Source organism: Montipora foliosa, unplaced genomic scaffold (genome assembly GCF_036669935.1).
Source record: "Montipora foliosa isolate CH-2021 unplaced genomic scaffold, ASM3666993v2 scaffold_413, whole genome shotgun sequence".
Lineage (NCBI taxonomy): Eukaryota > Metazoa > Cnidaria > Anthozoa > Scleractinia > Acroporidae > Montipora > Montipora foliosa.
Window position 1 is genome coordinate 380,001 of NW_027179716.1, and position 12,500 is coordinate 392,500.

General features: G+C 39.6%; 2 protein-coding genes across 2 annotated transcripts in view; both read right to left on the reverse strand.

Moving 5' to 3' along the window:
* The window catches only part of LOC137988324 (E3 ubiquitin-protein ligase E3D-like), a 13,677-nt gene extending 12,513 nt beyond the window's left edge, over positions 1-1,164 (reverse strand). The window contains exon 1 of the mRNA XM_068834354.1: positions 931-1,164. Coding sequence (XP_068690455.1) covers positions 931-1,141 — 211 coding nt within the window. The 5' untranslated portion in view covers positions 1,142-1,164. The remainder of the gene's footprint in view (positions 1-930) is intronic.
* Positions 1,165-5,380: 4,216 nt separating this feature from the next.
* The window catches only part of LOC137988322 (putative leucine-rich repeat-containing protein DDB_G0290503), an 18,869-nt gene continuing 11,749 nt past the window's right edge, over positions 5,381-12,500 (reverse strand). The window contains exons 13-18 of the mRNA XM_068834352.1: positions 12,318-12,499; positions 11,289-11,433; positions 9,782-9,963; positions 7,136-7,271; positions 6,046-6,189; positions 5,381-5,695 (exon numbers count right to left, since the gene is read on the reverse strand). Of these exons, the coding sequence (XP_068690453.1) occupies positions 5,432-5,695; positions 6,046-6,189; positions 7,136-7,271; positions 9,782-9,963; positions 11,289-11,433; positions 12,318-12,499 (1,053 nt within the window). The 3' untranslated portion in view covers positions 5,381-5,431. The remainder of the gene's footprint in view (positions 5,696-6,045; positions 6,190-7,135; positions 7,272-9,781; positions 9,964-11,288; positions 11,434-12,317; position 12,500) is intronic.

Sequence of the window (12,500 nt, forward strand, 5' to 3'; positions counted from 1 at the left end):
CACAAGAGTTTATATGAAATTTACAAATTTTGTTTACAGTCGTTATAGCTTGATTCTGATCGTCATACTTCACGAAAATAATGTCAATAGAAATGCTTTTTGAGAGGTATTCTTGCTATCCATAATCGTCAGACTTTAAAGGATTTATAACGGTTCAAAGTCGGCAAAATTCCCATACATTCACTGAAATTTAAGCCTTGTTTGTCCCCTACCAATAATTGGCGTCAGAAACCGTGTAAAGGTCTATTCCCAATATTTTACAAAAATTTCGTTTCATATTTAAATTTGCCTATCACTGGAACTGAAGACCCTTTGCGCCTTCAGCCAATATGCCACTGGTTGGCACATTACCGACACAGATAGAGCAAGGATGAATACTGCAATACTGTACAAGTATATTTGCTTATTAAAATGTAAAAACGTTCCCTGGTTAAAAAACGGTTAAAAACAATCATGAGCTTTCGGCTATCAGTCTATAGCCTTTAACGTTAAAGGCTATAGACTGATAGCCGAAACCTCATGATTGTTTTTAACCGTTTTTTAACCAGAGAACGTTTTTACATTTTAATATGTCTTATCCTGGTTACAGTTCTATTTTTACTTATTATTTGCTTAGTTTGAAGCCTCAACATTCCCAACTCCACCCCTTGGACATACCCCTGGCTTTGAATCTTTATCTCCTCCTAAGGCTAGGAAAATAATTACCTTAATCTTCCAAGACACGAAAATCTCAACACTTAAGAGGCGAATGGGGAATGCCAACAAGGAACCTTCACTTAGTGTTCTGTCGTGATTTGATAAAATTAATGTGTTTGAAAGCGAAAGAATTGTGGAATTTATGAGCTGTATGTATGCAACATGCAAATATCATATGAATGATTTTTGCACCAAGCTGGGCGTAGATTAAAAGAATAGAAACTGAATTTGTACCTGGATAATACACCACGTTCTTGGATCGTTGGTTTTCCTTGCGGTCATCGCTCGTCAATTTTCGCCGGTATATTTTAAAAAAATTATCGAATTTACCTCCACTGATGATTGCTTCTTTGGAAATATGCTGCAAGCAAACAACCAAAGAAGCTGCGTTTAGGTTTTTCCCAACATCAATCCAAATTGGTACTACACTAGGTTCATCCGCCATTTTGAAAGATTTTCAATACCAGTGCCCACGCATCAAAAAAGGTTGGTTCCAGTCTTCTTTGCCCAGTTATCACGCATAAATCCCTTGGTACTCTTCAAAGACGAGCTTTTCAGAGTCATCCCATTCATGTGGTGAAATCTTGCTGCAAACACCACTGCATTGTTGTTTTTAAACAATAAATCCGTAAAGCGAGATCTTCTAAGAAGCTTTTTTGGCTTGAAAAGTGATGACACTAGTGCCAGTGTCTCCCTCCTTTTACACCCACCTGTTAGCGTCCTTTTCCTTTACTGAGATTTTAAATTAGTGTTGTAGGCGCCTTGCGTTCCCTAATTTTTTTACCTAAAAATCGGCCATTTCTCGACATTTTCTCTTGGTCCCTCCTTTTCTATATGTTGGAAGATGGGAATTTTCGACACTTCTGGAAAACTCGCTATTTCTCTGATTCTACTCCGCGTCTAGTACTACTGAGTTCAATACTTTGGTCAAGATTTAGGAACCCGTCGAACCTAATAAGGCGTACGAAATAGGGAAGATATCTATTCACAAACATTGACGTCAAATATCTTTTGATATTCAAATTTGCCAACCACCGAACAAAAGAACCCTTTGTTTCGGCATCCAATCACAGGTACCCCGAGCTAACAATGTAATTTGAGCATCACGATCAGTCAAAATTATAAGCGTTTGTATGGGAATTTGCAAACGTGTTTAGGAGTTGAAATAAAGAACATGAATCGAACAAAAATGCCTTCCCGAGCCAAAATTCCCGCACCGCGGCTGTTTTTGTCCGATAGAGAAATACATTAGTTAGAGGAGGATTCCAACGTGCACTGGGCTAAATCTGGAGGCGACCTGAGCGTTCGGAGTGAATTTACGGCTGATTTCCTTCCATGGATATGCGAAACCGCCGCCACCAAGTAACCAACCTTGGGGAATTATATATATGGAGTCAGGGTGGCTTAGTGGTTATCTATCGAGCCTCCCACCACTGGCTTGCATGTGGGCTGAGTTTCAGTCTATCTCAACCTGACTCGAGGGTTTTTCTCCGGGTACTCCGGTTTTCCTCCCTCATCAAAATCGACCCACAGCTAATTAACATCTAGCTGTGGTGCTGTGCTCCGACATCAAACATGGACTGTATAGCGGCAGCCGGGGGTGCCTTTGTATGCTTTCAGCCCGATATCGTGAGCTGCGCCCTTCGCAATTCAGTCCTAAATTCTGCAAGTAAAGGGTGATTAGCACTGCCAATTGTTATTGTTATTATTATATGAGAGAGAGACGGTAGAACTTAAACTCCCTAGAATCGCGCTGAAACGGCCAGAAATACTAAGAACATACCATAACGTTATTTTTAAGAAAGTTACGACATTTTTTAATTTCGAAGACATGTTTCGATGTTACAAACATCATGGTCAGTTACAAAATATTTGAAAAACCGTTAGGACTATATAACAACTAGGCGAAACATGCATTGCAATTGGGAAAAGCCTAATTTAAACCAACAAGTTCATCACATCAACCTGACACTTAAGCTTTAGGCTCTACATTCTTTCTAACACTCTGTAACTCACTCAAATATGTATTTCTTGTCACTTAATCATATTTAATTATGCATGTTTCGCCTGGTTGTTATATAGTCCTAACGGTTTTTCAAATATTTTGTAACTGACGATGTTTGTAACATCGAAAAATGTCTTCGAAATTAAAAAATGTCGGAACTTTCTTAAAGATAACGATTTGCTTCGTTCCATTATCCACAACATACCATAAATAAGAAAAGGAGGCAAGCTGAGAAATTCTGGCGTATCTTGAAATCTATTTTAATGCCCTAAATAACGATCGCTAAATTCCCGATACAGACCCTTAAAAAATTTATGTATCACAACAACGATATTCCATGAGCTTGGGGTACCTATGATCCAATAAGGCTCTGGTTGGCTCATTAATATCAGTAGGTGACGTCATCGATGTCTTCGCTATAGCGTTCAAGATCCTAGTATCATTTTCGAGACAAAAAACTGGCTCGCGATTTTACTCTTGAACACAAATTTAAACCTAACTCAGATTTCACTTCGGTCAGTGGTATCTCCTAGCAATTGCGCGTCTGCACTTGATCCTCTATTACCTTATATTTTGTTGAAGATGGCTTTCTTGTTTTCCCCATTGGGACTACACACCTAAAGCCTTGCACAGAAAATATCATTTTCCCGCGAAGCTGCTGTTCGCATACCGTTAACGCCAGGGGTTCCCTTATTTCATTGGCTGGCGGCTTTTCGTGTCAACATCTCTCTCTGACATAAACAAGAGGGGAAAAACTCGAGCTTGTCTTATATTGGAAAAGCCTTGCTCTCAAAACAATTAGTAGGGTATGTACAATTGCGGATTTCCGTGATATTGGCGCTGATTACTGAGGAACAAAAGAGTGTGGGCGAATTTTTCAATTGTCAATATTTCTCTTATGGTGGCCTCTGACGCATCATGTTTTGGAAATTTCGATACTGGAACTTGACAGTTGTATGAAAAGATAACCAATGAGAAAACCAGAAAATGTTACACTTTTAGAGCTTAATGCTTTGAGGTTTACACTGCACAGCTATTTTGCGTCTACGATAGCATTTGATACTGCATTAATTCGACGAAATGTCAGTAGGTGAGTTTACCGGTTTGAATGAGTAACAATACCAAGCATTTTTTCTCGAATTCTACATTTCATAACCCATGCTTTTGAACTTACGAATCAAAAACATCTTTCGTTACGAAGCAGTCATAAAAAATATGGATAGAACGAATAAGGCTATGAGTCAGTTTTTAGTTATGAGCCTGCGCATTAGGTTTGCGGATCAATTTCTTTCAATGGAAATGTGCATGCTCGGAAGGGAAAACTCGTCCATTCATTTATCTCTTTATCTCGTCATCTACAGATCGACTGCAATTTTCAAGCACGAAGAGTCACGGTCTTATTGTACTGGTAATCGAATGTAAACGTCGCCGTTGTCTTAATGAGAAGAGTCCTTGAATGGCCCAGTTCGTTCGGTCATTGGTTCGTTCACTAATTAGCCAGTATCAAAAATACTCTTTATCTGTCCTTCCACTATTTTGTATGAGCATTGTTTTTATTTCTCGTGGGACTTAAATGGTCGCAATAGAAACTATTATCGTATTTTTGATACTGGCCAGTTCATTCTTACCTAACTCGTATTCATTTATTTATTCTTATCATACACCAAAGGGATAATTATAGAGTAGCTTGAAGCAGAAGCTCATGACCCTGAAGCGTTTAACTCTGCTTCAGAGCTGGGGGTTTTTTTATTTTAAATATTTCCTTATTTGGACGTAACGTAGCTCGTGCATTTTCCCGCACGTGCAGCTTCGACTTTATTTTTGTTCATATTTGGGCGTACAATTGGTGTCCTAAAATCCCCAGCTTTGTTTCAAAGTCATGTGTTTCTGCTTGAAGTAGCTCAGGATACAACACGAATTCAAAAGGCGAACTACTGCAACACGGAGGATTAGATTCCTCTCTATCTTCAAGCAATGTGTTGGTTTTTTACGTTCCACAATGTTCGATCATGGTTTTCACTTGACGTCACAGCAGCCATGTTGGTACACAGAACAATAGAGAAAAAAGTCTATTGGGAATTTGACTCTATCTATTATCATGCAAAACGTCAGCCAGAATTTGCGATTGTTTTGTACGCCAACATGGCCGTCACGTGATTGAAAACCCTCCATACTGGGGCGGATCCAGAATTTTGTCAAGGGGGGTTTGGAGAATTGGGCGGACCTCTCTAGCATGCTCCGCAGGATATTTCAAAAAGATAAATCAGTGTTGGAATTTTGAATTTCGAGGGTTTGCAGGAATGATTGTACGTTGATTTTGTTGTGTAAGAGCTGCTTGTCCACTTCAGTCTATTTTTTTTAGCTGAGGACAATTGACACCTGTCAAAACAATGTATCCGCTGACTAGTATTTCGTGATCATATCGCGGGCTCAAGTTTAAAGCACATCGAGGTCATCTGATTTTGGAAGTTGACTGCTGACCAGGTACTAGGTTTCAATTGGATCGCAGGCTTAAGCCTGGTTAAGTTATTGTAAGAATAAACCCAGGAGCTCCGCTTTTCGGCTTGGCTAAGTCTATATTTTAGAATTTTTGATATCAGTTTAGGCGGTTCCATCAAATCACGCAAACCACCCTTGGAGCCGACCCAGCTATACAAACAAAGTAAACATTATTTATAGCATATCTCTGTGCTTGATTTATTGAGTGTCAAGATCCACCACTAAATCAGATTAACTATAGAAGCAAGCATGGAACGCTCTGGGAACCATCTGGAAACACCAGCAGCCTCTGTAGCCCGGAGCTTCTTCGTCTTTCGTGTCAACAACTTCTCTCAACATCTCCTTTGTTTTACGCCATTTTGTGTTCAGTGCCTCTAGCTCGTCCTCGATCGAATGCTTTGTTTCCATGTTCACTGGCTCATTTGTTATATCTTGACCCAGGCAGTTGATATCTTTCATCTCAACTTCCTTTCTGTCCATATTTTCCCAACGTTTCTTAAAACCAACCACACAATATCATTAACAATTTAACGTAAGAAATTACCTAAAATTACCTCCAATTCATTTTTAGAATTAAAATCATGACTTGGTTGCCTGACATCGCCAAAAAGTTGATGTTTAATTGCGATTGCGATCGATTTAACAAACTCGACTGATCAAACTTCTAATCAAAAAATGGCATAACTGATGAGGTTTTGACAGCAGCATGATGGATTGTGTCTGGTGTAGCTGACTTTCTTCATTCAAATCATCCACACCGAGTTAATTCAGAAAAATTTACATCAGCACGAAGAATTAGCTATATAGGGAATCTATGCCTTGTGGTGGTTATTGCAATAGGCTACCTTTATTTGCTGGACCCGTTTTGTGACTTCCCCTGGAGCCATGCGAACGTGTAATGAATTCACTAGCCTTTCAGTGTCGGTCATCCAATGGCTTATGGACTGGATCTTTATGTCAAAGTCACTTATCTTCATCTCCAACGAAGACTGAAAAATAATTTTTTAATCTGCGTTACGTTTGTAAGATTAACAAGAAATGGAAATTGGAGACAACGAAACAAAAACACGCCGATAAAGAGAAAATTACAAGAACTTATGTTTCCAAGGAACAGCCACACAATCATAATATTAAATCTAGATTTAGATTTAAACCTGTAACAGGAGACTAAAACAGCACCTTCCGCCAAGGCGGTGTGTAGACAATTCTTGATTCCTTAAAAGTTTCTTTTTCGGCTTAAAACTCATTACTTCGGCATACCATGAAAGATGTGAGCTACAATGCAACCGCTGCTGCTAGAGTTAAGATGGATCCTCGATGAATTTAACTGTTTCGATCCTGCTATGCTTGGTTTAGCTTTCTTGAATTACCGTTGAACTAAGCACCGATTAAAAAACAGAGAGAAAGGTACTTCATCGCCGGGCTTCTCAGTATTGATACCAGGTTCATGGCTAAATAGAACTATTGAACTTTTACACAAAAATTTGGTTTTATCAACGGAGTTGATAATGTAAATTGACCACCGTACAGGGATTCTAAAAGTTGACGTTTTGAGCGTTAGCCCTTCGTTAGAGAGAATCATGATGATCTTAGTAAGAATTGTGTAAGGGATAGCGTCTTACATTCTGGATTCGCTCTGACGAAGGGCTAACGCTCGAAACGTCAGCTTTTAGAATCTCTGTTCGGTGGTCAATTTACTTTATCAACTCCGTTGATAAAACCAAATTTTTGTGCACTACTTCCCCACCGACGCAGCACTACATTTCTTTAGAAACTAACCCCTTTACTGAACTTTTAGGTAACTTTGCCTTCACTTTCTCTTAAGTTGAACACCAAGTGATTGAAACAATATTGTAACAATATAATGACCTAGAAAATCTAAGTTTAGTGGTCCCATTAATAAACTTACAGCACAAGCAGCTGACTTGTTATTACCTTGGAGCTATCAAGCTCTGCAAATCCTTCATCAGCCAGAAATTCGTCTAAAGTCTGGGAGAGCGTACTGTAATCATCACTAGCACGAACCGTTTCGTCTCGTCTTTGGTCAAGTAAAGTAAGCTCCTGGACAAGTCTGGATAGAAAAAACATACATAAGCAACCCTAAAAGATTGGTAAATACCATGTCTCAAGCACACTGTTTGATACATGCAGACTATTAAATGGGTTAGGTCATGGTGAACTCATCTGTAATAGCTTTCTGGCCATTTTCCCCACAGACAATGAATGGTCATTGTGCAGTAACTTATTCAACGGACACTGACACGGTGCTTTTACAGTATGCCGGTTCGGAAACTGACTTCAACTCAGAAGTTTGCTGTCATCCGTATACTCTTCAGTAGAACACCTCTCATAACCCAAGAAGATAAACCGTATTCATAAATGGCAGCCAACAAATTTTTCTTTCGTCTTTGTGCTTATTATCATCACTAGCCTCACTTTGGAGTAAAAATTTTTTTGGATTTGCTCGTGCTAACGAGGTTAGTGAGGATGATTAGCATAAAGAAAAAAATAATAATTACTTACCCGCCATTTATGAATATGGTCCATAAGTGAATTCTAGCCAGCGAACAAGCTCTCTAAAACGAGGAGGGAGGGGGAGAGGAGAGGTTGCAACGATCAGTGTGTAATTTTCATTTCCACGCACAAACCAAAAATGTGGCATCTGCCTGTCACTTTGACAGCCGAGCACGCGAACTTGGTTTTGGGCAACATTGCGGACGAAGCGGAGCTGAATATATAAGTATTTCACACGTTGCCGGGCATCCGGTTATACCGCAGAGAAGAGCAAGCTACAGCTGTAAAAAGTTTACTGCTAAATCGAGGTGTGTTTGCCGTTCTTCCAACTCGTTACGGGAAGAGTTTCATATGCAGTGTTTCGTTAGCGCGAAAGAACTACTCCGACGAAACGAACACTGACACTGCTTATCGTCATGTCCTTGTACACTCGTCGTTTGCCCGTTAAATAGCTTAATAGAAGACCAAATAGCCGAGCCAATGTCGCTAGACATAATCTGTTGTCACGTTCAGGACATCGAAGAACTTTAAAGTACCTGCGTTTCAGCTTGTGTTCACTACGCTGGAGCGTGTAATGGAAATTAGGGAGTTGTAAAAGGATTATTCGTCTATCCTGCACAACAGTGTTCGCTTGATTGTTGTGGCTAAGAGCCACACGGTGGAAACGTGGACTGGAAAAAGGTGATCTCAATGGTTTTATCTCAAGTGGGATTTTTAACTTTGAATTTTATTTGTGACCGATGGAAGTAATTGCCGATTCCCACATAATTATTATATATCTAGCCAAGCGTTCTCTGATTCGTCCGGCCCTTCCAGAACTAATAATGTTGTGATGTCGTGAAAAATTTATGGTCAATCGTGTATCCATATTGAATTTTAAAAAGACACCCGCACAGTCGACAGTAATCTCTTACGGAAGGAGAAAGTGTTTTTTTCCTCGCTCCGCTTTTTCGTCGGAGTAAAATAAGCGCTTGCCGACATAACTAGAAGTGTTATGCTAAAAGCACTATAGGTTACAACATCGCTATGATAAAATTTCCGCGAAACTAGCCCGGGCTGTCATCAATCAACGGGACGCCAATGATATTTCACTTCTCCCAGGCGAAGTGGAAATGAAAATCAGTTTACAGTGATCGTTGCAGACTCTCCTCTCCCCGCCCCGCCTCGCATTGAGGGCTTGCATGCTTGCAGGATAAATGAATACTCGCATTAAATTTAAGGGAATTTCTCTAACCGACTTATAAAGCTTTTAAATTCAATTTTCGGCAGACGTTTAGCAGTAGGGGAACAAACAAATACCTCCAGTGCACCTATGTGGTTCATGATAACAAAAGTTCGGCTTTGTCAGTCTTTCTTGATACACAGACGGTTTTGGTCTTCGGAGTAAGATCAAAATAGCGCGAAACTGCTGCTTTAAGTTATAAAGAAACGATGGCATCATCGTCTTTGTGACTTCACTCAATCACTGTTATGTTTTTCAACTGAAGCCAAAAGTCCAAACTCTTGTCATGGTAGCTGGAGTGATTAAGTAGATAGGTCGCTTTTATACATAGTGAGAGCCTGGCGTCTACCCGAGTAAGAAGCCATTAATCGTTATTATTTTCAATATTAGATATACAAAACGAAATAATGAAGTGATCCTTGCACTTGCACTGGCCAATTTAAGTAACTGTCTCTTATAGACAACTGAAAACTTCAGATGACTTAAACGGGATTCGAACCCATGACTTCTGCGATGTCGGTGCAGTGTTAAACCAACTGAGCTATGAGTTGCATAGCAGCAGGTAAATTTTTTGGGCTCGTGCGTTCGCAAGAAGGGACTCGATTTATTTATATTAGGTAACTCCCATTCTTGAAAATTTTATCACAAAAACCAACATCTTGTGGAACTCTTGTCTCTGTTCCCCGAAAAAGTAGTAACTTGACGGAAAAATGCTGTAATTACAACGAAATCTTTGTTAATGAACATTTCCAACACAACAGCACAGTAATCGCTCAGTTTTTTTGAAAGATGCTTTCAGTTTTAACATTTAACTGGTTTTTCCATACTCATAAGTGGGTACTTACCTGCCCTCGTTTTCTTGGCAGACCTTTCTTAACTGTATCTGTTTTTCACATAGTTCTTCCGTCTTCCTTTGGATGGTTATGTATGTTTGACTTTCCATCTGTTCATTTTCCATCCAAATTTTCGTCGTATTTCGTATCTCATCAATTGGGTAGTCGTAGGTATGCAGGTCTTCCATCAGCCTCTGAATAACAGAAAAAAAACTGAATTGCGCAAGGATCGATTAAGCTAGCTATTCCGGAAGGACACAAGAAATTACATCATGCCCCATCGCCTTAAATGTCTTAGATTATCAATTTTTTGGACGGTTGAGTGGCATAGATAACCGGACTTGCGACCTGTCAAAATTCAAAATTACATCTATCAATCTACTAATCAATCAATCTGATCCTGGTGGTGTGCAGCGAATGAGGTTTCCTTTAGCATGAGTGCATGACGTTTCCCCGTCTAGCCTCGTGATTCTTTTCAAGCTAGTGCCGTAATAGCGCTTTCTCGGCCTTGTTCGATATGGGTGCACCAAGGACTTCCGTCTTTAGAGATGTGGAACCAATTTTAGGTCATCCCTAATGTTTTCTTCACTTCTTATTTGTCCAGTTTGCCTAAAATCTGCTTAGCCAAATCTGCTTAGCGTCCAGTCTGCAAACGCACCCGAGCTAAGGCTGTTGCTCAGAACTCCAGGAATCTACAGTTCTTATTTCTCCGGATTTTTTCAATTCCAATATCGTGAACTAGCTTTCTCTCAGTTTCCATTTCAAATCCGAAAGAAATAGAAATATAGGACAACTAAAACACTCATGAAAAACTAACGTTGGCGCAAAAATAACATTGATGAATAATTGTTGTTGTTATAGGGAAGAAAGGTTTCAAGCGTCCATGATTCTCGCCAAAGAATGATAAAATACTGCACGAATACCAAGCGCTGAGTCTCACAAAATTACACAAAAGAAGAAACTCCGCGGTACTCTCGAAAGCAAAAAACCTTGGTCACTTATCAATAGTTGTTATTTCTTTTAAATCGCATGCAACACGTTTTTCACAGCATGTTATTGGGGAGCTTAAGGAAGGACGACGACAACGACGGCTACGAGAACGTTACCTAAAAATATGATTATTTCCTGTTCTTGTAATGATTTAGAGAGAACATTGAAAATTCATCGACAGGTTCTCGCGTCCCCCACATAACCTCAAATTCGATCATTTCACGTTGTTGTCAGGAGAACAACGCCAAAGAAATGAATCAAAATGTGAACCGCATTTGCGCGGCGTGCAGCGTTATTGTTTTGGTAACGTTTTGTCGCGTTCTAGATTGTAGCCGTCGTCGTCGTGCTTGCTTAAGCTCACCAATTATGATGGGATCCCGAGTCCAGTTTCACGGATTTGAAAATAATGAGTGAGTCATCGAAACGTCATTCTAACATAATATGGCTATTTTTTATTCATAATTATTACGAAAAGAAACTTGAAAAACTACTTTGCGTAAAAAAGAATAAGAAAATATTCATTATGTACCTTTTGTTTAAAAATGTTCTCTTCTAGGTAAAGTCGTTCGTCGTCATATATCTCAGGTGTATTGATTTGCTTCTCGATTTTATCTAAGTCATTTGTAATGCTTTGAATGGACTTGTGATTCTGGGCTGAGGTAGCTTGAAGAATCCTGTGCACGTGGTCATAAAATACGAAAATTTACAATACAATTATTTAAGACTATTTTCCCAAAGAATGCACTTGTTGAAATGATAAAGATGTTTAATCAGGAACATTCCATCACTCGTTGCAAGCTCAATCTAGGCTGCAAACTTGGTGAGGGAAGAGAAATGGCGGGTCCCAAGAAATACCAGGGAGACCTCCAGAAACACAGAAGCAATTCGGCCCGCAACAGTGAGCGAGATGGACGGTCACGTAAAAGTTGCTTAGAGCCCCGTCACATAACCTACGTGGTCATGTGAGTTGCTGCAGAAGCTAATTTTAAGTAAGTCACATGAAAAACGTCGTCATGCAGTCGCCATATTGAAAAAAACAAAGATGGTTGAAACTTCGAGTGAAGTTTCATTTCGTTTCTGTGGAATTAAATTTACCTGCATATAATTTTTCTCTGTTCCGACACGGGGATATTAGGGAAAAAACCTGAGTAATCCTCACAGACTCGAACCTTTGACCCTACCACTTCTGTTCTACCACTATGCTACAGGAGACTCGCGGGAGCTTAGGTCATTAATCTAGGTTTATGAGATCCGCATTCTGTTACGACTGAAGTGTCACATGATGGAGAATGACAGGAAGCAAGATGGTATGTCCTGTGAATGAAGGAAATGATGATTTTCTCTGTTATGACACCGGCGTACTAGGAAAAGAGAGGTTCCTCAATCAATCTCCTGCCGCGCTTAGCTGCCTAAACCCCTTTTGTAGGACTAGACAATTTCTCCAAATGAAAATAAATTGAAAGTGGTTTAAAAGTTCATTTTTGAAGACACAGGTTGATTTGAACAGAAGACCGAACCTACTATGACGTTTTTCAAAGAAATATCATTTCATTCCCACCGATTTTTATTTTCCACATGTTCTCTCCACAATTCATCCCAGCGAGACTCCAAATCCCTGACAATCTTTTCCAATGCTTCTCTGTGTGTATTAAAGAACAAGCCCTCTTCTTTGGCTTCTTGGAATCGCTCAACTTCTGACTGAAAGTCGGATCTCGATTTCTCCAATTCAGATTCAAAGCGC